The sequence below is a fragment of the Elgaria multicarinata genome, chromosome 3, assembly GCF_023053635.1.
Source record: "Elgaria multicarinata webbii isolate HBS135686 ecotype San Diego chromosome 3, rElgMul1.1.pri, whole genome shotgun sequence".
NCBI lineage: Eukaryota > Metazoa > Chordata > Lepidosauria > Squamata > Anguidae > Elgaria > Elgaria multicarinata.
This window is the reverse complement of record NC_086173.1, coordinates 72780503-72801478: the sequence shown is the minus strand read 5'-3', so window position 1 is coordinate 72801478 and position 20976 is coordinate 72780503. Positions and strand designations below refer to the sequence as shown.

Genomic DNA, 20976 nt, shown 5'->3' with positions numbered 1-20976 from the left:
ACCACAAAATGGTTAACGGAATGTATTGCATTCCATTAACCATTTTGTGGTTAAGCAGCATGGTTATTGTTGCTGGGAAGATCCATTTTCTCCCCAGCTACTATGAGGATTGCAGAGGGTACAGCTGAGCTCAGTACAGGAAAGTATGAGGAGGACTACCCGATGATGTCATCATCCCTGCTCATTTAAAAGTGCCGGCACTGCACTCCTTTGAGCCCTGGTATCGCTACACCGCTGTCCCTAGGTGAACAAGAGCAGAGCGCTCCTTCCCTCTATCTTGCCTGCTATGAACCCACAGCTTTATAAAGATGTGTCTAAAGATGCCATGACTCTCTGCCATTTTTGATGCAAGGAAACATAGTACCATATGAACCTCTTCCCAGAGGCAGTACCATACTAAAAGAAGGTAGAGTGGTAAGTTTGTCAGATGTACGGTAAGCATTTGAACATGAAAAATGCCAAGTGTGCTGTCCATGCAGAGAAAAGGAGTATACTTGAAAAAGCAATGTATGCAATCCTTGCAAAAGCACACCAAGACATCGCTAAACAGCATCCAAAGGGAATTGTGAACTGCCCAGAGAGCTTCAGCTATTGGGCAGTATAAAGATGTAATAAATAAATAAATAAATAAAATTTAGAGAACAAAATTTACCCAGCCCATGTAAGAGTGGTCCATTCATAGTGCCTGACCAGGCTTTCACCCTCTCTGAAGTTTCATCTAGTCGGGGGGAGGGGATGACTTGTGGCCCTCCAGATGTTTTTGCCTACATCCCTCATCATTGGCCATGCAGGCTAGGGATTATGGGAGCTGTAGGCCAAAACACCTGGAGGGCCATGAGATCCCCTCTCCTACTTTGGATTCGGGATTCCATTACCTCAAACACTTCTTTGCAGTCCTCAGCACTGTTGTCTTTCCCTCCTTCTAGGAATGGGAAATGAAGAAAACATAAAGGATCACTGGGGCCCTATCCCTGAGGAGAACTCCTCTCAAGCATTGGGACACACTTGGGAAAGGCAAGCGCCTTTCCTCTCTCAAGGGAACTGCGGAAGGATGTTGAGAAACTTGGTTCTTCAGCAGGGAGAGCAGCCACCCTCCAGCGAATGAAGGGTTAACAAGCCGATGAGCTTTGGAGAACTGGTGTGGGGAACGGGGAGGGAGGGAGTTTGGGAAGCAGGGTGGGGAAGGGCAATCCTTTCAAGGGTCTTTTTTTAAAAGGTGTTCTCAGAATACTCTTATTTGAGTGGCCTGGGAGCAGCATCTCAAATAGGCCAACTAACTGGACTGATCTGTTTTGCTCTTGGTGATGAAACAGTGTGAATGTTTTGGTTCGGTGGGGAGAGATGACGACAATGATGGCGAGATGGTTTGGAGATCTGCCAAAGTCCTTGGGCAAGTCACCTTTTTAACTTTCTTGCTGCAGCTCCTCTCTCATGGGAAGCCAGGTCAGCATCCCTCACCTCTAGGAAACGAGGCATGACACAGAAGTGCCTTGCAGTCAATCCTCTCGACGGCTGCTATTTAAGGCCCATGATACTGTCAGCCTGTGTCCCTGTCCTGCTTTCTGCAAGGCCAGAACTAGGCAACTACTGTTGACTTAGACAAAGAGCCCAACAGGGAAACATCATCATCAATGTGATGTTTTATTTTAAATCTCAGGACTGTCAGTATTGACCTATACTAGGAGTACAGTGTCCACTTCCATGGTCTCTCTCAGGCTGCCTTTTAAGATTTTTTAATGTATCAGATAAGATCAATAGCTGCAGACAGGCATGGAGTATTTTTTCTTTTTTTACAGTCCAGAAAGTTCTCCTTCCCATCTGTTGTTGCACTCCATTTGTCTGCTTCCTTTCTGCTATTTGCTGCTTAGCAAAGCTGGATTCACATTCAATGACAAGTGAGAACGGAGAGTGAACAAATGGACTGACACGGCGAGAGAAACGGCTGCTGCAAAATGCGTCAGAACATTTTTTTGGTTTCGACAAAGGTGAAACCCAAAGTAAATGCCTGCAGTGATCCTCCTGTTGTACCATTCCAACGGAACGGAAGCTGTAGCGACCTACTTTTCTTGTATAGCGGGATGTGGGTGGACTGTTTATCTCTTTCTGGATGCATATTGTGGCATACCTTTTATTTAAGAATTGTCTGCACTTTATGATCTGGATCTTCTCCCTGTCTGTCCCCCCAATAAAAGATGATCTTTGTATAGAGATATACGTCTTCTGTTGTTTTTCATATATGACTTTTTACGTCAATTTTGGGTTACAAACACATACTCTGGACTCCAAAGCTCGTGCCCTCCAAATGTTTTGTACGACAACTTCCATCAGCCCCACCCAGCATGACCAGCAGTTTGGGATTATGGGAACTGGAATACAATAACATCTGGGAGGGACTGGGTTGTCTGGGCCTGCCACAGGGTCACATTAACACACCTGCTTCTTATGGCAAAGGCATTTATTGTGTGCTCATCATTCCTTACTCACATTATGAGTTCTTCAGACAGTGGTCCCAGTACTGCGAAGCAACAGCACACAAAGCTGTGTATATGTCACAGAAATGGGCAGGAAGGGAGACACTGGCAAATGCTTTCGTTAATAAATAGTGGCTCCCTGCATGCAGCCAAGGCAGAACCTGCTGGGTCCAGGAGTGGGGTCAAAAGCAAACAAATCTTTCAGCCCAGCATTATCATTGTATTGGCTTTTCAGACAACACCACTGGTTATCTGGGAAATGGTTTTACTGGTTGTGCTATTAAAATAAGAGATTGTTGGCAACCCCAGGGACAGTATAGTAGACAGTATAGTCAATGGAAGACCATTCATGCTATCCTTGATATATTTTGGCCCTACCGAGAACTCGTAATAACTTGTTATGATCCCTCAGCAACAGCCTGCCTGGCTTTGTTTACGAGGCTGCTCTAGCTGCATCAGCACAAGCCAGTGTGACCTGTTGCAGCTGTCCCCCAGCTGACCCACAGATCTGGGAGGCGGAATTCAGGATGTGTATTAGTGAAACTCACTGAAATCAGATAGCGGATCTAGTTCTGTGAGTCACTTATTACCAAGAATAGCTAGCCACTTCCTCCTAAAATGATGACACTCCCTCTCTCCGTCCCCACTTCCTTTGTCCTAAAAGGGTAATTTGTTCTACAGCACCTTTTAATAAGATCAGTGTGAGAATTAGAAACCCCATAACTCTTACTACAAAACGGAATTGTTTGAACAGCCCTTGAGATCTTTGAGAAAGAATGAAAGCCACGTTGGCTCAGAAGAACCATTTCAAAATCCAGACTCGGACCTTTGATTAGGACCAGCCAAAATGCCACAGAACAGTGAACAAACATTTGAGTACTCCAGAACTCCTCATCAGGGGCTGGATGTTAAGTAAAGAGGACAGCAGACACAGCAAAAAAAAAAAAAAACCCTGCTTCGATGCTGTAGCCACAAAATCTGCATTTGGTCACATTCTTAAGATGAGCTGTAGGAGAAGAGAGACGAATAAACTGAATAGACTTGCCTAGGTCCTGTGCAAGTTTTAGGTTGCACCTTCAACTGCTGGGACAAACAATCTCACAACAGCTGATCCCCCATTTTTTGAAAATATAAAATCCAGTATTTACACTGATTTGTCCCCAGTCTTAAGTAAAACACAGAGAACAAAAGTAAAGAAAATCATTGCAGTTTATATTAGCAAATCTGGAGTTTAAATTAAGGAAGCTCAAGGTATGGGGTGTAGCTACCTACTAGAAGGGGCTGCAAACTTACATCATATATATTCACTACATAAACCTTTCTTAAGACACCTTTCAACTCTATATGATTAAAATAACCTAAAAGCTTACATACTCTTAGGGTGCTTCCAGATGGAGGGCTCCTAACACCAAAAATCAAGAAGGCATTGTGCAGCAATTCCATTTGTTTCCCTTAACAGATTTTCTGCAGTAAGGAAAGAGAGAGAAGTGGTGGAAAAAACACAGGAGGGGTATGAGTGGAAGACAAAAACAGAGTTAGAATCATAGAATAGTAGACTTGGAAGGGGCCTATAAGGCCATCAAGTCCAACTCCCTGCTCATTGCAGGAATCTTTCTTAAAGCATACCTGACAGACGGCTGTCCAGCTGCCCAGGGCCGGTGCCAGACTATTTTGCGCCCTAGGCAGCTGAGCTGCTTTCACCCACACCCACCCCAGTGTACCTAGGCACAGGGTGCCATCTTGCCTGCCCAGCCGAAGCGAAGCCAGGACGCTGGGGTGGGGGCGGTGGCTTTGGAACGGCGCACCCAGCCAGAAGCTGCTCTGGGAGAGCGACTTCCGGGCACGCTGTTCCAAAGACGCTGCCACCCCCACCCGAGCGTTCTGGCTTCACTTCAGCTCGGCGCCCACCCAACAGAAGCGAAGCCAGGATGCTGGAGTGGGGGGATGGGCGTGGCTTCACTTCGGCTGGGTGGGGAACACCTAATTTCAAGGAACACCTAATTTCTTTGAATGAGTTCAAATCTCCAGGGCCCAGTGAGCTGCATCCTAGAATAATAAAGGAGCAGGTGGAAGAACTCTAAGAACCACTGTCTATTATCTTTGCGAAATCATGGAAGACGGGTGAGGTGCTGCACAACTGGAGGAGGACTTAACATCCCTATCTTCAAAAAGGGCAAAAAGGAGGAATCTAGGAGCTACAGACCAGTCAGTCTGATATCCATCCCTGGGAAATTTTTGGAGCAGATTATAAAGAAGTCAATCTGTAAGCACCTTGAAAACAATGCAGTGTTTACTAGAATCCAGCATGGATTTGTAAAGAACAAATCCTGTCAGACTAATGTGATCTGATTTTTTTCATCAGGTAACCTCCCTTGTGGACTAAATCATTAATAAAAATGTTGAAGAGTACTGGGCCCAGGACTAAGCCCTGTGGTAGCCCACTCGTTACCTCCCCCCAGTTTGAGAAGTTACTGTTGATAAGCACTCTTTGAGTCCGATTCTGTAGCTAACTGTGGATCCACCTAATAGTTTTTCTATCTCGCCCACTTTTAGCTAGTTTGTTAATCAGAATATCATGGGGCACTCTGTCAAAAGCTTTGATGAAGTCAAGACAGGGGGTAATCATGTTCCCTTACCGTGGCTTTGTTTCCTGCTTCTCTTCTGCTTCTGCAACACGCTGTAATTATATAAGGAAGAGAGCAGTGACCACATGGCTTTTACAGCCTCAATGCAGTTTCATGGGACTGTGCTTTCTAGAGGGCATTTTATAGTGCAGCTCTGCCTGCACACAACCTGACAAATATTGATATATTCCACAAGCGTTCGGTTTTCTTTGCTTTTATTTTTAGCACTAAAAACAGAAAATGGAGTGGGAGATGCACAGGACGCTGACAGCATCATCAGAATGACCCACAAACATCCATGAGTGACCAGTAACGAGTATGTTATTTTTAGTAGTGGTGTTTTGTGTGTATGTATTTAATTTATATGTATGATTTTAATTTACAAATTTTACTGATTTCCAAAATAGCAATCCATTAAATTTTAATGATTAAAACAACCGTTATAAATCCTTTCCAGAGGACAGACATGCTTGTCTATTGTAGCTAAAACAACATTCTGACATAAGCTTTCATGGACCATAGTTCACTTCATCAGATGTATGATCATAAATACATTGATCCAATCAACCTAATCCTCCATTGATCATTCACCCACCCCGACACAAAGTCTCATTAAGTAAAAGCAGAAAGAAAGAGGGTAGGAGTTGAGGAAGCAAAACAAAAATGTGACTAAATCAGGAATCCAGTCAAAGGTCATAGTGTAGCTGCTTTTTCTTTTGTTCAGGTAACTCTAAAACTCTCTTCTAGATATGAATGTGCTTATCTTGGGTTTTCCAAGTGTTTTAATGTAATGATGGTTAGTACCAGAATTAATTTAAAAAAAATTAATCAGATTCTAAATGTTACCTAAAGTTTAGTACTAATATTGGGCAATACTGACTGGGCATCTGGTTGGCCACTGGGCAAACAGAACCCTGGACTGTATATATCTTTGGTCTGATTCAGCACAGTGCTTCTCATGCTAGCATTTTACAGAGAGGTGGCCATCTAAGCAAAGAGAATGTTGTGCCGGTAACAAATTTGTTATATAAAAAAAGCAAAGACAGCTGTACTTGCCATTGTAAAATGACTCCAAACTCAACAATTGGGCAATACCTTGGGGTTAGTTACTCCTAGTCTGAGAATTGCAGCCTGTACTACAAATGAAAGGAAGATGCTCATCTAGGCTTGAACAAGGTTGACAAAGGAGGGGGTGGGTTGGCTTTGGATGGCACCGAAAGAGGAAGTGCAGGAAGATTTAGGGTGACCATATGAAAAGGAGGACAGGGCTCCTGTATCTTTAACAGTTGTATTGAAAAGGGAATTTCAGCAGGTGTCATTTGTATATATGGAGAACCTGGTGAAATTCCCTCTTCATCACAACAGTTAAAGCTGCAGGTGCCCTGCCCTCTTTTAAATCTGGTCACTCTAGTATAGCTCCTGCAGCTTTAACTGTTGTGATGAAGAGGGAATTTCAGCAGGTTCTCCCTATATACAAATGACCCCTGCTGAAATTCCTTTCTTTGTGCAACTGTTAAGATACAGGAGCCCTGTCCTCCTGTTCATATGGTCACCCTAGGTAGATTTGCTACTTTCCCCCGGTGGATCGCCGCGGAAGAGGCACAGAAATCAGTGGGTGTATCTTTATTTGAATTTCAGCCTGCAGAAGAGGCACGCCGTCCGACCGGCCACATTGGAGCCGGCATCCGGACTCCCTCCTCCCATCCGACAAATCCCCTTCTTTCGACGCTGCCTAGTACTACTACTTTTGAAAGGCGGAGCCTCCTTGGAGCGCGGTGGCTGCCGGGAGCTGTAGTCCGCAGCCCCACCACGGGCGCGGTGGCTGCCGGGAGCTGTATTCATCGTGCGACCTGCCTTGCTCCCTCCAGTCGGCGCTCGGCTGTCCGCCACCATGGCAGCAGGCAGGTCTGTGCAGGCGGCGCGGGATTGCTTCAGCCCCTTGCTCCGGCTCAGTCGCCATCAGTTCCGCTCCAACAGGTACGGGGAAGGGCGGCCGCCGTTATCGTCTGCTCAAGAGCCGCTTCCTTTCATTATCCTTCCTTAGTCGCCCCCCCCCCCCGATATAGTCGCCGCCGTCTTGCCCCCGCGGAGGACTGGCTCGTGCCTTCGCCTGCCGGCGCGTGGAGCATTTGCTCCCTTCCTCTGTATTTTCTGCGGCTCTTGCCCGCAGCCACGTGGCGGCGAGAGGGTGGCTTGGCCGAATGTTCCCTCCCCCGGGGGTCTCGTGGTGGTGGTGGTGGAATGGGCTACGGCAGGCGCTCTCTGGGCTCTTGTTTTATAGCGGCCTTCCCCAACCTGGTACCCTCCAGAACCGTGCGACTACACACACACACACTCCCAGATAGCATGGTCATGGGCTAGAGGGGAATGGAGATAGTAATCCAACACATCTGGAGAGCAATAGGATGGTGAAGGCCGCTTTAAAGCGCTCACTCCTTTACCGCCCCCTTCAGCTTTTGGAAGATCACGAGGCAAAGTCGTCTCCATATCTCGTCTCCCAGATTCCCTCACTGTGGTGTTCAGGAATGCCCCCCCCCCCCAAATCCAGGACATGTATTGGAAGTTCGAGGTTGCCGCATCCAGGCTCTTCAGATGCCTCCTGTCCTGTGTGTGCCTTTTTGAGAGCAGCACAATTGCCCACAACTGCCTCCTTAATAGTGTTGTGATGAAGGCAGAATGAATGCAGCTGGTGGAATGCCCCTTTCTGTGCAACTATTAAAGCAGCTTTCCCCACCCTGGTGGCCTCCAGATGTGTTGGATTACAGCTTCTGTCAGCCCCAACCAGTATGGCAATACTGCTGCCATGCTAATTGTAGCAAGTTTCATTTGTGGATTTTCGGTTTCGAAACTATTTTTTCCCTTTCCCTCCCAACGACAAGTCTGCTGTGCAAGCAAGGCTGCCTTCCCCAGCCTGTTGCCTCCAGATGTGCTCCTATCATCATCGGCCACACTGACCATGTGGAGTGGGGGTGATGGGGGTTGCAGTCCAACATATTTGGAGGACACCCGGTTGGAAAAAGTGTGTTTAAGACATGCTTGAACTTTCTGAGGTTCTGCCCCTGGGCTAGGTGGGTTATTGGTCTGCTCCAAAAAGGTAGAAGAGCCTTTTGCATAAGACCAAGTATCCAAGGGTGGGGAGCATTTTTCCAGCCCAAGGCCACATTTGTTTCTGTGCAGCTCTCTGAGGGGGATACATACCAGACGTGGACATGGGCAAAGCAAAAAGTGGGTGTGGTCATGCCAACATGTCCCTTCTGCCACCTTCCTCCTTTTCTCTTTTTTCCTGCCAGGCTTATTGCCACCTTTCAATTTGAGGTGACAGATATATCTGCTTCCTGTTCCAGTGCTGATAAAGTCTTCAGGTTATCTCGCCTGCCCACCTGATGCTTCAGCCCTTTATCCCCCGCTTTCTGTTTTCTTCTCTGTACACTACTAAAGGGGATGTGCCTTGCTCCATGCTCAGAGAGGCATACAAGTGTTCTGGCAATGAAGGAAGAGACTGGGTGGCTGCTGAAAAGGGACTTGTGGAAGGGGGACTGGACGGTCAGGAGAGGGTGTGTCCTGATGGGAGAATATACTTTAGTTTGGCATTTAGAGAAGAGATCTCACAGTAAATTCCATGACTAGACTTTGAACTTCCCCATGAACTTTGCAGAGGAGTCTCTCCAGTGATAAACAGCCAGCATGTGATAGATTTGTGTCCTATGTAAACAATACGGTTTCCAATTAATGAAATGTTAGTAAAGGCAATTTACATGGTTTTGCCAGTAATTTCCAGCAGTCTAAGAGCTGTCTTTTGTGGTTTCGCGTGTGTGTCCCTTCCAACCTTTCTATATAGTATTAAGTGAGGTAGCTTACATCAAGAAAAAAATATTTTTAAAACTGCAGTACAAATAAACAATCTAGAACTGCAACCACAACTTAAAACAAATCAATACACTAAAACAGACAACAGATTAAACAATAGCAGAAGTAATTCATCCTTGTTAATAACACAATTTTGAGACTGGAATAAAACCATCTTCACTGGCTCAGTTCAGACAATACGTTAGTCAACACAGTGTGAAACTCCACTCAACGGTTGAGTTTTTAGGAGGTACTCCCCACACATGTTCTAACTCAACCTTTGTGTGACTGTGGGCTACCGTGGAGTTGAGTAAAATTCATTGCAACATTTGATTGACAGTTCCTTCACCCAATCTCCTCCCCTGGTCCTCTCAATGGTATCCCATCAGCCATTGCTGCACAAAACAAAACATAACCAATCCCAGTGGCTCTCCTAGAGTGGCACTCACTCCTTTTGCCGCTCTTGCCAGGGAACTTTGTAGCCAGTGGGAAAAGTCAACTCAATGCAACTAAAGACTCCACAGAGCCCAACACACAACACCACGGTTGTGCAGGCGTGTTTTTTTTAAAAAAAAACTCCCCAGTGGGGTGGAGTTTTCCCACGAGACAACACATTTCTCAATGGTGGTGTAAAAACTCCACCGTGGAGTTCTAAAACCACTATTGAGAAACGTGTTGTCTGAACTGAGCCACTGTCTGCCTTAAAGACTAAATGCATCCATTGAATGGTGCCAGGTATACCTCTGTTGGGAGACCATTCCAGATAATGGCAAGCACAAATTAAAAGCCCCTCTCCCAGGTACCCATTGGCTGTTTGTCCAATGGCAGGGGGACCAAAGAAAGGCCTCTGAAGTGGGACAGAGTTCTTGGGCAGGCTCTTATGGGCTGGGGGGGGGGCGTGGGGGAGTATATTGTTGAGATCATAGTCTTGGGCCATTTAAGGCTTTAAAGCGAATTAGTTACCAGTGAAGCTGGTAAAGAATCACTACAACATCATCTGATCAAACAGCTTCTTGTCAGAAACCTTGGAGTTGTATTCTAAGCCAGTTGAAGGTTCCAGACTGTCCTCAAAGGCAGCCTCACATTGGGAAGTTAACAGTAACCTTGCCTGGGATGTGATTAGGATTGCAAGACTTGAAAATAGTAATTGAAATCTTCTGTTTTTGGCCTCCTTTAATGTCTGACTTGTTAAACTGCCAAAATCACTTCTCAGATGCTTCAGTCAATTGAAGAGATTGGCTCATCCCTGCATCTGTCTCACTCAGGAAAGTCCCTTCAGAATCTCCTTCCTTCCTTATGCAACTTTGGCCTCCACCCAGAGTTCAGAGGACAAGTGTCTCTTGAGGCTGCCGCTGTCTAGATAGGTCTTTTTAAAATCTTTTTGATGCAGCTTTTAAGGCTGCAATCCTGTTCATACTTACCTGGGAGGAAGTCACATTGAACTCAGAGGGACTTACTTTTGTGTAGACATGCATGGGATTGTGCTGTTACAGGAAAAGAAACTGGGCAGCTTTTTTCTGTATTTCCAGTACAACATTAAATCTTTGCAGAGTTGGTCTTTAGGACTCAAGGTAATTTATTTTCAGAAGCAGGCAGTATGATTAAATAATGTTTGTGTGTAATGATTTAGACTTCACTGCACTGGTAAAAGAGACAGAGTGCGGGCAGAGATCTATTTCACCAAATGTAAACTGCATGTGTTTAATGCTCAAATATAAACAAACAGCGATAGAAATGTAATTATTTAGAGTGCGACTTGGTTTGGAAGACAAGATTTATACAGTATTCTGAATGTTCGTGAGCACCTTTTAAGGTTGTGCTCTCTTAAGTGGTTGTTCTTGTAGTGTATTAGCATATGTTGGTGATGTTTTGTATTATGGCTTTTATGTCACTAATATAGCAGGTAGGGCTGTTTTATTTAATGGCTAATAGATCAACTAAGGTTGTAGTTGTAGATTAAAGTTTGCTTTCTGATTAATCAATAGGCCCGACAAACAAAGATTCTGAGCTCTTAAAAGAGAAAACTTCTTTGCAGGCTGCACAGACAAAAGTCTTTCTTCCTGACCAACCCAGCACTTCAATGGGAAGAAAAGCTCCCCTCTCCTAGTTTCATGAATCACTCTTGCTGGACTACTGGAGGACAGCCCCCACTCCCTGCCTTTGTATGTGTGGAGCAGATTACCCAAGCAAGGACAAAGCAGGTGGAAGATTAGGTACCTAGTTGTCAGCGATGCCAGTGGAGGAAAACTGCAACTTATGCTTTCGCTACCTTTCTGCAAGCACTTCACGTGTAAAATCTAAATTTGGGGTATTTTTTAAGAGTTCAGTTTCTTCTGACTATGCTAATCAGAGTGCTTCAGAATGAAACAAATGCATTCAGGAGGATCCTTTCCTGATGTGTATTCAGGGAATAGGCTGGTGTGTCAAATGTGGCCTGCCCCCACAGGTGGTACAATGGACACTTTGTTTAGGAAATGTGCAGGTGTCACTTGAGAAGGTGAGGAAGAAGTATTTGGAGTTGGTTGCTGATATTGGGGGACACCTAGCAATCTTCTAAAACCCTTGGTTCATTTTTAAAAGGTGTAATGAGGTGACAGCTACCTGAAGAATTGAATCAAGTTGGCTGTGAGTCTCTAAGGCTGACGTGAAAGTATTAATCATCAAGCCATTTTAAAGAGGCCTCAAAACGTTGACTTGGATTATGAATCCAGCAGATGTTAGAAACTGTAGAAACATGTTGTTTGGCAGATGCCAGAGGGCATTTTTAATATAAAAACAAAAGGAGGAGAGCATCCAGACCAGATCAGAAAAAGGAGAAACATGTTCTCAGGATGCAAATCATTTATTTCCACAAAGTCTGACACATTTTGGCCTGTACTTTATTCAAAGGCCTTCCTCAGGGGGCTGTAACAATAATAATATAATAAAATACATTAAGATAATACATATAATTAAAATATGTTTTTGTGGCAATGTGCCTAATTAACCTAATAACAAAAACGTATTTTAATAGTATGTGTTATCTTATTGCATTTTATTGTATTATTAATGTTACAGCCCCCTGAGGAAGGACTTTGAATAAAGTCCAGGCCAAAATGTGTCAGGCTTTGAAAATAATGTGCATCCTGAGCACCCATTTCTCCTTTTTCTGACCCATTTTTAATATAAGCCTCAGAAGGTATGTTCATTTCAGTGGTCAGTGTTTTTCGGAGACTGGCTTTGAGCAGGTGTGTGTTACTGGATGTGAATGAACTGGAACTAGGGCAAACGGATATGCTAAAGAGAAGTTGTATGATCTGGCACAAATCCTCTCATTTGGCAAGCTATAACATTTCTCTTAGCAATATATAGTGCATGCTTATTCAGAAGTATCTGGTGGAGCTCATTCCCTAATAAATTTGTTTAGGACTGCAGTCTTAATATGGGTTTATTGCTGGATCTATTGCTCTGTACTACAGAAGGGCTCACACTTCATGAGGGTAATCATGTTTAAAAGCAGTTTTGTTGGATGGAGGCTGTATTCATGCCCTCAGTCTCTCAGCAATAATAACCAGAACATGTAGCACTTCTCCTAGGAATTAAACTGCATGATGTGCACATTAAGTATTTCAGTATCCTTTCCACTACTGAATAAGGCAGCCTTCCCCAACCTGGCATTTTCCAGATGTGTTGGGACTGCAACTCCCATAATTCCCACCCAGCAGATCTGGAGGCCCCCAGGTGGGAGACGGCTGCATATTAATAGCAAAGTTATTCTGTGAGTGTTGATCCTTTTGTAGTCAAAACAGCATCATCCATGCAAAAGAGTATTGGCAGGCTCGAGGGAATCCAATGTTCAATAGTATAAGAACATAGAGGGGGAAAGTTTAAAAAAGGAGGGGCACCCAAAACAGTCCAATGAGGACTGAGCATGCTGAGTGGGTATGGAATGCTGATTGACTGTTCAGAGGGGAAAATGGGGAATGGAATAGAGTATCTTGGAAGACAGCATGGCCGGCTAGAAGCCTGAGCAGGACATTCCACGTTGCATTAGTTTGTTACAGGTCCCACTTTTCCTTAAATTTATTTATTTATTTATTTATTTATTACATTTTTATACCGCCCAATAGCCGAAGCTCTCTGGGCAGTATAAACTGACAAAATCATCAGTCCAATGAGTTGTGACCTCCATCTTGAAATATCTTTTCCAACTTCTGACACTTCCGGCTGCCCTGTCTCTCTTGATGCTTTGGACTAATCTTCTGATGCCACAGAGGGCTTCTGTGCTAGGAGGGATACTACTGCCTCTCCAGCTATCATTGGCTTAACTGCTGCAATGTCATTGTGGGCTAGGCAGTATCTAAGCATTTGGAAGGTAATTGGAGATCTAAGAAATTTAATCCAACTTGCGTTAGCATTTTCTGTTACATCCAGTCCCTTCATCTATGGCAATCCACTTTGATTCGTTGTTGTCTTAGAATATTTCAGGAAACCAGGTGCCTGCTTCTTATGCCACCCTAGGAAGTGGGAAGCAAGAGTCCTTCAAAACTTGGCCACATTTAAAACAGTTGGCAAAGCTTTGAACTCCGTTCACCCAAGGAAAAATAGTAGCATTCTGGGAATTTTGTTCAGTTTCATAGCACCCAGGTTTGAATAATGGCGTAAGCACAACTTGAGTGTTACCTTCTGGGCCAAAAGAACTTGGCTGTCTGCAAAACTGCCCCAAATACTTCCCAGGTGAGTGAATTCCATTCAGCTGAACAATAGAGTGCACAGTCTGCTATGCTATGTGATACATTGTCAGCCCTGTATATGAGCTGAGGATTTCAATGGGTCTTTGTCCTGCAGAGCATTCTTTCATTCTTGCTATAACTAGCATAGAGATGAAAAGCCTGTCCTGGGTTTACATGCTGTTGAGCATACACAGTAACAAATGTCTGATTCACCAAGCTCACTGAGTAATTATAGAGGCTGCCATACGCTGTAAATACTAAAGGGCACAAGTCAAGTTCTCTTCTTTCTTGCCAACTGGCATTAGCTGGAGCATCCTTTCCCAAGAGGTGCCTTCCAGATGTTTTGAACTACAGCTTCAATCAGCATGTTTGCAGATGGTGGGGGTTGTAGTCCAAAACATCTGGAGGGGCCCAAGCTGGAGAAGGATATCATACAGGATCTCTTTCTTTTTTCTTTTTTTAAAAAAGGCCTGGAATATAAGTCAATGGGATCTGAATCAAGTTCCCAAGCTATTCTTTCATCCTCAGAGAACTGTAAGTAAGCTCAGTCTTTCCATGCTGGAAGATGATGTGAATAAAATTCCCACCCAGTACCTCAGTCTTGAAGTTAGTTTCCTTGACATGGACCAGAAAGGCTGGAACCATTGCAGTCCAGTGGCTGGATCTTTACTTTTGAAACAGAAAGCTGCTCTGTTCTCACCCTTGTATTCATTTTTATGTCATTGATTATTGTATCGTTTCAGAGGTCTGCCTTTTGCCTTTAGCACTGCTGCACAACAGAGGAGCACAGGGGATGATTGTGGCCCAGAAGATCCTCATGATGAACCTAGACATCTCCTGAATGAAAACAATTTAGAGCACAAAGCCATCAAATTGGAAGAACAAGTCCGGGTCTTAACAGTAAGTACCTTTGTTGACTTCAGTGTTTGTCCTAAGAGGTCTGAGTTTCGAGATTTCAGAGTATGTGTCCTTTGTGCCCAGCCTCATAATCTACAGCACATGGTACAATCAAAAATGAAATTTGTAGATTGGAGACATGACAGTAGTGACATGGCAGATTTTGTCTTGCATCAGGTCACAGGAATTTACAAATTACAGTTGAATAGGAACATGATTTAGAAGTTATATTGACCTAAATGAAACGACTGAACGAGAAAATATTTGAGAATGTTGCTAACCAAGGTGAAGAGAACTATGAAAACCATCCTTAGAAACAAGGAAGAGGATAGATCTGGGAAGAGAAGGTTAGGATTTGTCATCCACTGGTCAAGAGATGACAGACAAGATCCTTACAGGAACACTGTGAGTAGGTGACCTGGTGAGACACTCTCAGAGAGTGGCTAATGACTTGTATTTTTACCTTCCTCCTTCTTGGCTCAAACTACAAATGTTTTTGGGAAGCGCTGACCCAAGTACATGAGGTCATTTGGTACTGTATTTTGATCAATAGTCTTAACTGTAATTTGTTTATACCCTGTGTTGAATTCCATAGTAGGTCATGGCCTAATCCAAAATATTGTAAAATGTTTTGTTATTTTTTTTCCTCATGGCCCATTTCTTTGGCTCATTAAATCAGTCACCCTATGTTACCTTTTGGCATTTCTCAAATTTCTGCATTAATGAAGTTTTGAATAGCTAGAGGGGATTTTGTAACTATTACCTGATTTATTCATTTTTATTTCTCAAATTTGTATATTGCTTTCTACAGAGGTGAGCATTAAATCTGTCATCAAAACAACAATAAAGTATAAAAATGAAACAACACAACAATAAAAATGTTAATCAGCAATAAAACCACACGCTCAACTGTGTGCTACAGACCATAACTAAAGATGAATTGCCAATTCTATCAGGTTGTTCCACTGATAGTAGATTTTTTCCATCTTGATGCTTAAGACTGCTATCCTGTGCACACTTACCTGGAGGTCTCCCATCAGTGGGACTTTCTCTTAAACAAAGAATTGTAGCATCTGCCTGGTAAGAATAAATTCATAAATTTGTAGCACAATCTTCTGTCTACCCAGAAGAAAGTCCCATTGAGTCCAATGGGAATTACAGCTAGGTAAGGGTGTATATATGATTGCAGCCTTACATAATATTGCACTGAATCTTAAGGGCGCAAACTTATGCATCTTTAGACAGAAGAAAATCCCAGCATGCCCTGTTTCTTTTTGGTCTAAACATGCATAGGATTGTGCCCTAAGCTTTTTTATACCCAGACCACTTATGGTAATACTGGGTTGTTGTTGTTTTCCAAATTATGCAGGACAGTAGTCCGTTCCCACAAATATTATGAAATGGCCAGATACCTGTCCAATGTCTGCTCTAACTGTTGCCACCACAGTGCTATCACTGCTGTCTATCTAGGTTCTTTTAAGCAGGACCAGGCAGCAACAATGCCTTTTCAGCACAGGGAAAACAGTGTTCTGTGTCGCAGCTATTCCCTCTGCCCTCCATCAAATGGTGTCTGGAATGTGCCCTCCTGCCCAATATTACCTAGCAAACAAGAGGGCAGATTAGGCCCAGTATCTTTGGTAATGGCACACTCCAGTGATAGCATGGACAATAGTGTGTAAACCTTCAATAAACTTTATCTTGGGGGCAGTTCAAGGAGAAGCAGTAGCAGTAGGCTATGTGAAATTATTTATGCAAAGAGGCTGCTTTCACATTTTTCTAATATTTTCTTCTGCATAACAGGAGGGTAGAAGCCAATACATTTAACCCTAAATATATTTTGAAATTACTCTGTTAGTCTATCTTTCATGGAATATAGTGAATTGTTAGTGGAGGAGGATATTGAAAGCAGGAAAAGATCTCAGAGTAGTAATTTTTTGAAAAATGGCCACAACTGTAATCATTTCTACAGCAAGTCACAAACCTATTACCTCTTTTCTTAAATCAGCAGCTAACGACTATATTTGTTCAACAAACTTATTCAATCCCCTTTCTCTGGGTTTGCTGCAGTAAATGTCCATAGGTCTGTTGCTTCAGATAATGTTTTTGTGTCTGACTCTGCTTCTTTGCTGTGCGTGCAGGAACGGTACCAGAAAGCCCTGACAGATTCTGAAAATGTCAGGCGAAGGACACAAAAGTTTGTAGAGGATGCGAAGATTTTTGGTAAGTCATTGCTGCCCCTGAAAATAATTGGCAGTATTTGCTGGGCCCTGTCTTTTTTTAGAGATTACAAGGACAGTGTTTCTAATGTGTTGTCATCTGCCTCTTGAACTGTTGTTGTCCTAACCTTTTGCTTATTTATGTATCTGCAGGCATCCAGAGTTTTTGTAGAGACCTAGTAGAGGTAGCGGATATCCTGGAGAAGACCTCAGAGTGTGCTGTAATAGAAGAACACAGTGACCCAGCTCTGACTCTGAACAAGATCTGTGAAGGCCTGTCTCTCATAGAGTCCAAGCTACAATGCATCTTTGCTAAGCATGGCCTCCAAAAGATGAACCCCGTTGGTGGCAAATATGACCCCTATGATCATGAAATAGTGTGTCATGTGCCAGCAGAGGAAATGCAGCCAGGCACTGTGGCATTAGTGATTCTGGATGGCTATAAACTACGCGGCCGCACCATTAGACATGCACATGTAGGTGTGGCAGTAGAATCCCAGGAATGAGGTGGACGTGCTTATTAATACTTGAGATCCAAATGAACAGACTTCTCTGTCCACATGACAATTGCTGCTATTATGGCATGTCTTCTTTTTATTATTTATTAAGCCAAGTTTGTGTTCATATGCTGGCCTCTCAGGATGGGTGCAGTAGCCTGACCTTCGCTTCCAAGATGTACAGTTATTTAATGTTACTTTTCCTCTGTTATAAATATTTTTCTGGCTGTTTCTCAGACATACGTAGATCTCTGGTTGTTAATGTTTGCAATTTCAGTTCTGCATGAAATTCTGCATTGGAGAGAGAAAGGAATACTAGGGAAATATTGTGCAATGGAACTTCCCCTTCCTCCCCTCCAGTGGTATAGCTAGGATGTTTTACATCCTGGACCTAATAGTCTTACGAAGGGGGGGGGGGTGCTCCCTTGGGAAAGACACTCTGTACATGCTTACTTCACATATCAACATCAAAGGAGAGCTCTTCCCCAACTACCTCCTTTATTTTTACATATTTCTCTTCTCTCTTGATCTTTTTCCTAAATGGCAACTTCCCCAATTTTCTCCTTTGGAAACTCCTCTCCCCTCCCCATCCCCAAATCTACTCAGCCTAAACTCATGATTATTTATTCCAGTGTTGTTTTTGTTTTCAAACATTTTTTTTACATTTGTTAGATTGGGTCTTCTCTTTTTGCCATTCTTGAGTGTGTTGGATTAAACTTCCTTGGTTTTCTCTTTGCGGACTCTTTCACAACCCATGATCTCCCTACCAATCTTACATTTTTTTAATTCTGCCTTTCCTCGTACATCCAAAGGTTTCTTCTTGCTACTCAAACTCTATTGGAAAACTAGCCAGGCTGGTATATGCGATGGAGGGTGGAGGGGCTAGGGGCCGGGGCCGCAAACAGGAAAGTCATCCATTTCATATTTGCATTCTTTTAGACCTCTCAGGTAGTTACCACTTGGATTTGCCAATAAGGCCTAAAACATAATCCCATTTGCTGCTTCGGATTTTTTTTTTAAAAAAAATCGTTGGTTTAAATGTATTTAGCAATATTCTCCTTGCATTCTTCTTGTTGTTGTTGCATCCCTTATATTCCTTGTGTATTTACACAGGGGCTCTGTTCCTTTTTGTTCTCATTTGGGCGAGACTTTCATTTTCTGAAGGGAGCTTTCTACCCTCTAATAGCTTCCTTGACTTTTCTTGCTAACCACATTGGTGACCTTGTGGACTCTGTATCTGTTAGATACTCTTAAGCCTCCGGGTTTGGAGACTTATGAGTATCAATAATGGATCACATAGGAGCCAACTATGTAGGTAAGAATGGGAGGACCAAGTTCAGTGATGGAACACATGCTTTGAATGCAAAAGATTCAGTTCCCTGCATCTCTTCTCATGTAACAGAGCTGGAAAAGCTTTTGGTTCTTGGGTAACCATGGCGGGAAAGACCTCAACCACAGACCTTGTCATTGCCAGTTAAGAGTAAGATAGTATTGGACTAGATGAACCAATGGTCAACATTCTACCAATATAAGAGATTCTGTTGGAACCTAACTTAAAAATATATTTTAAGATTTGGAGTTTTCAAAGATTTCCTGTTTATTAAGCTCAGACGGTTCCTAGATCCTTTATGAAGATTAAGACTTCTTGTCCAAAAATTCTTCCTCAAAATACTGCAACCTTTAAGCACAATTTGATATGTTGTGCTGGAAGTGATTGAATTGTCCTGGCCTTCAAATGGGAAGTGCTGTTTGAGCTCTCAAGTAATTGATAAACAAATAGTATTGTGGGAAAATCAGAGACTACTTGATTAGAAATGCTTTGTTTTTATTTTAGTTATTGTTATTATTATTTTTTAAAAAAGATAAAAGTATATGAATAAACATTTGAAGTGTCCTTGAGTTAATTTCAGTAAAAATAGTGGAGGAATTAATAGATTTTGGGGGTCTGAGTTTTAGTAAAAACTCAGGAACTAACTTTATGTAGCCACCAAACCTGTGAGTTAAACTGATATAATTCAGCAGAAGAATGAAAGACAAGTGGATGTTTGGTTCCAATATTTTTTTGTGTAATAGGAAAGCTAAAGATGCATATGTGAAAAAATCCTGTTTAACAGACAATGGAAGGGAGACAACCTGAGTGCTAGGTGAAACCACAAAGAAACAATTCTCAATGCGGACAGGCTTATTTCAGACTAATGTCCATTTTCTTTTTCAAAGTAATCTTGCCCTGGCCAAATGACCAGGCTAATTTGCTCAAATCTGGTTAGAGTTGGTCATCTGAAGTTTCCAGATCTTTTGCATCCTTCCATGTTACTTCTGTTAGCTTATACTGTTCAGGGGGTAATTCTTGACTTTCTTTAAATACAAAAGTGAAGGATCCAAGATGATGCTTCTTTCCAGAAAATCTATCCTGTAAAGGACATGCTTCTGTTAGTAGAGCGTGCTGGGAGGAAGTGTCATATGAAGACTTTTTCAGATAAATGTACTTGAACTGAATTCATTCCCAAAGGATCTCTGCATCATTAAATGGAAGCAACACTTCGGTGTATAGGTAAATATAAGAGATTCTGTTGGAACACTTCACGGTTCTAAGAAAATAAGATTTTAAGGTTTAGGGTATTCAGATATTTCTTGATTATTAAACATGAAGTGTTTTAGTATCCCCTTTACCAAGACAAAAGAACAAAGTATCCTTGTAGAATAATCCCAAACATGTTTACTCAGAAATAAATTCCATTGAGTTAAATGGTTCTTACTTCCTAGTAAATGGGTTTAAGATTGCACCTAACATGCATAGGCTTACACTAGTTTTTTATAATTGATTTTTTAAAGGGTGGCTAGCCATTTGTGTGAACAATAGAAATTCATACAGTTGAATGCTGATCATATTAATCCAAAGGTTCTTGATGGGGGTCAGATAGAAAACCCATATTTAGAACATAGCAATGTCTTCAAATCACCCTGGACCATGTTCTTACAAATAAAAGTTATCTTTATTGGACTCCTGTCTTATGAAACATGTTGAGTTTGCTCTGAATACCCCTGAAAGTAGAACATGACCAATCAGAAATTTAGAAATAATGTTTTATTTCTTACTATTTGGAGCTGGGCTTTTGGAAGGAGGGGAACTTTATTATACTGGTGTCTTGATTTAGTCAACATCTGCTTTTATTCCTTCACAAATCCATACCAGTGGGGTGTATATTCTGCTGACTCAATGACAACAGCTAGTATCTGACATTTAATGTCTTTAGTATTAAATAAAACAGAAGTGCAGCTTCCAATTCACTGCCTGCTCAGGCTGAACACTGATTTTGTAAATTACTTATTATTATTCTAGCCCATGAAAGCTTATGCCACAATAAATTGCACAGGGATGGTTTTGTTTTGAGAGAACACAGCTACTCCTTTGGAAACTGGTTTCTCAGGGTCTTTGGAATATTCTTTTACTTAGCTCTGCAGCTATAAGGCCTATCAAGCATTTGCACTGTGTAGATCTTATGCAAGCAGAGTGAATGAGATCACTTTATTAGAAAGGTAACAGTTGAGGTGGTGACACTAATGAATTTGTTTTATTTTTGGTGTAACTGCCAAGTAATAGAGGAACTATTTTAGCAAAATGGCTAAGAGTGTGAGGTGATCCGTGAGTCCTATTTGTGCTTAGTGTGGACTAAATTATCTAGCATCCATGAACCCAGATAGTAGCTATTTCA

At 42.5% G+C, this 20976-nt stretch overlaps 2 protein-coding genes across 2 annotated transcripts in view; both read left to right on the top strand.

The window, feature by feature from the left end:
- AFAP1L1 (actin filament associated protein 1 like 1) overlaps window positions 1-2203 on the top strand; it is an 85288-nt gene extending 83085 nt beyond the window's left edge. Inside the window, exon 19 of the mRNA XM_063120588.1 lies at window positions 927-2203. Coding sequence (XP_062976658.1) covers window positions 927-950 — 24 coding nt within the window. The 3' untranslated portion in view covers window positions 951-2203. The remainder of the gene's footprint in view (window positions 1-926) is intronic.
- A 4782-nt stretch (window positions 2204-6985) lies between these two features.
- Window positions 6986-19335, top strand: GRPEL2 (GrpE like 2, mitochondrial). The gene is made up of 4 exons (XM_063120587.1): window positions 6986-7072; window positions 14397-14553; window positions 16689-16770; window positions 16920-19335. The coding sequence occupies exons 1-4, from the start codon at window positions 6987-6989 to the stop codon at window positions 17270-17272; spliced, it is 678 nt and encodes a 225-aa protein (XP_062976657.1). The 5' UTR covers window position 6986; the 3' UTR covers window positions 17273-19335.
- The last annotated feature ends 1641 nt before the right edge of the window (window positions 19336-20976 follow it).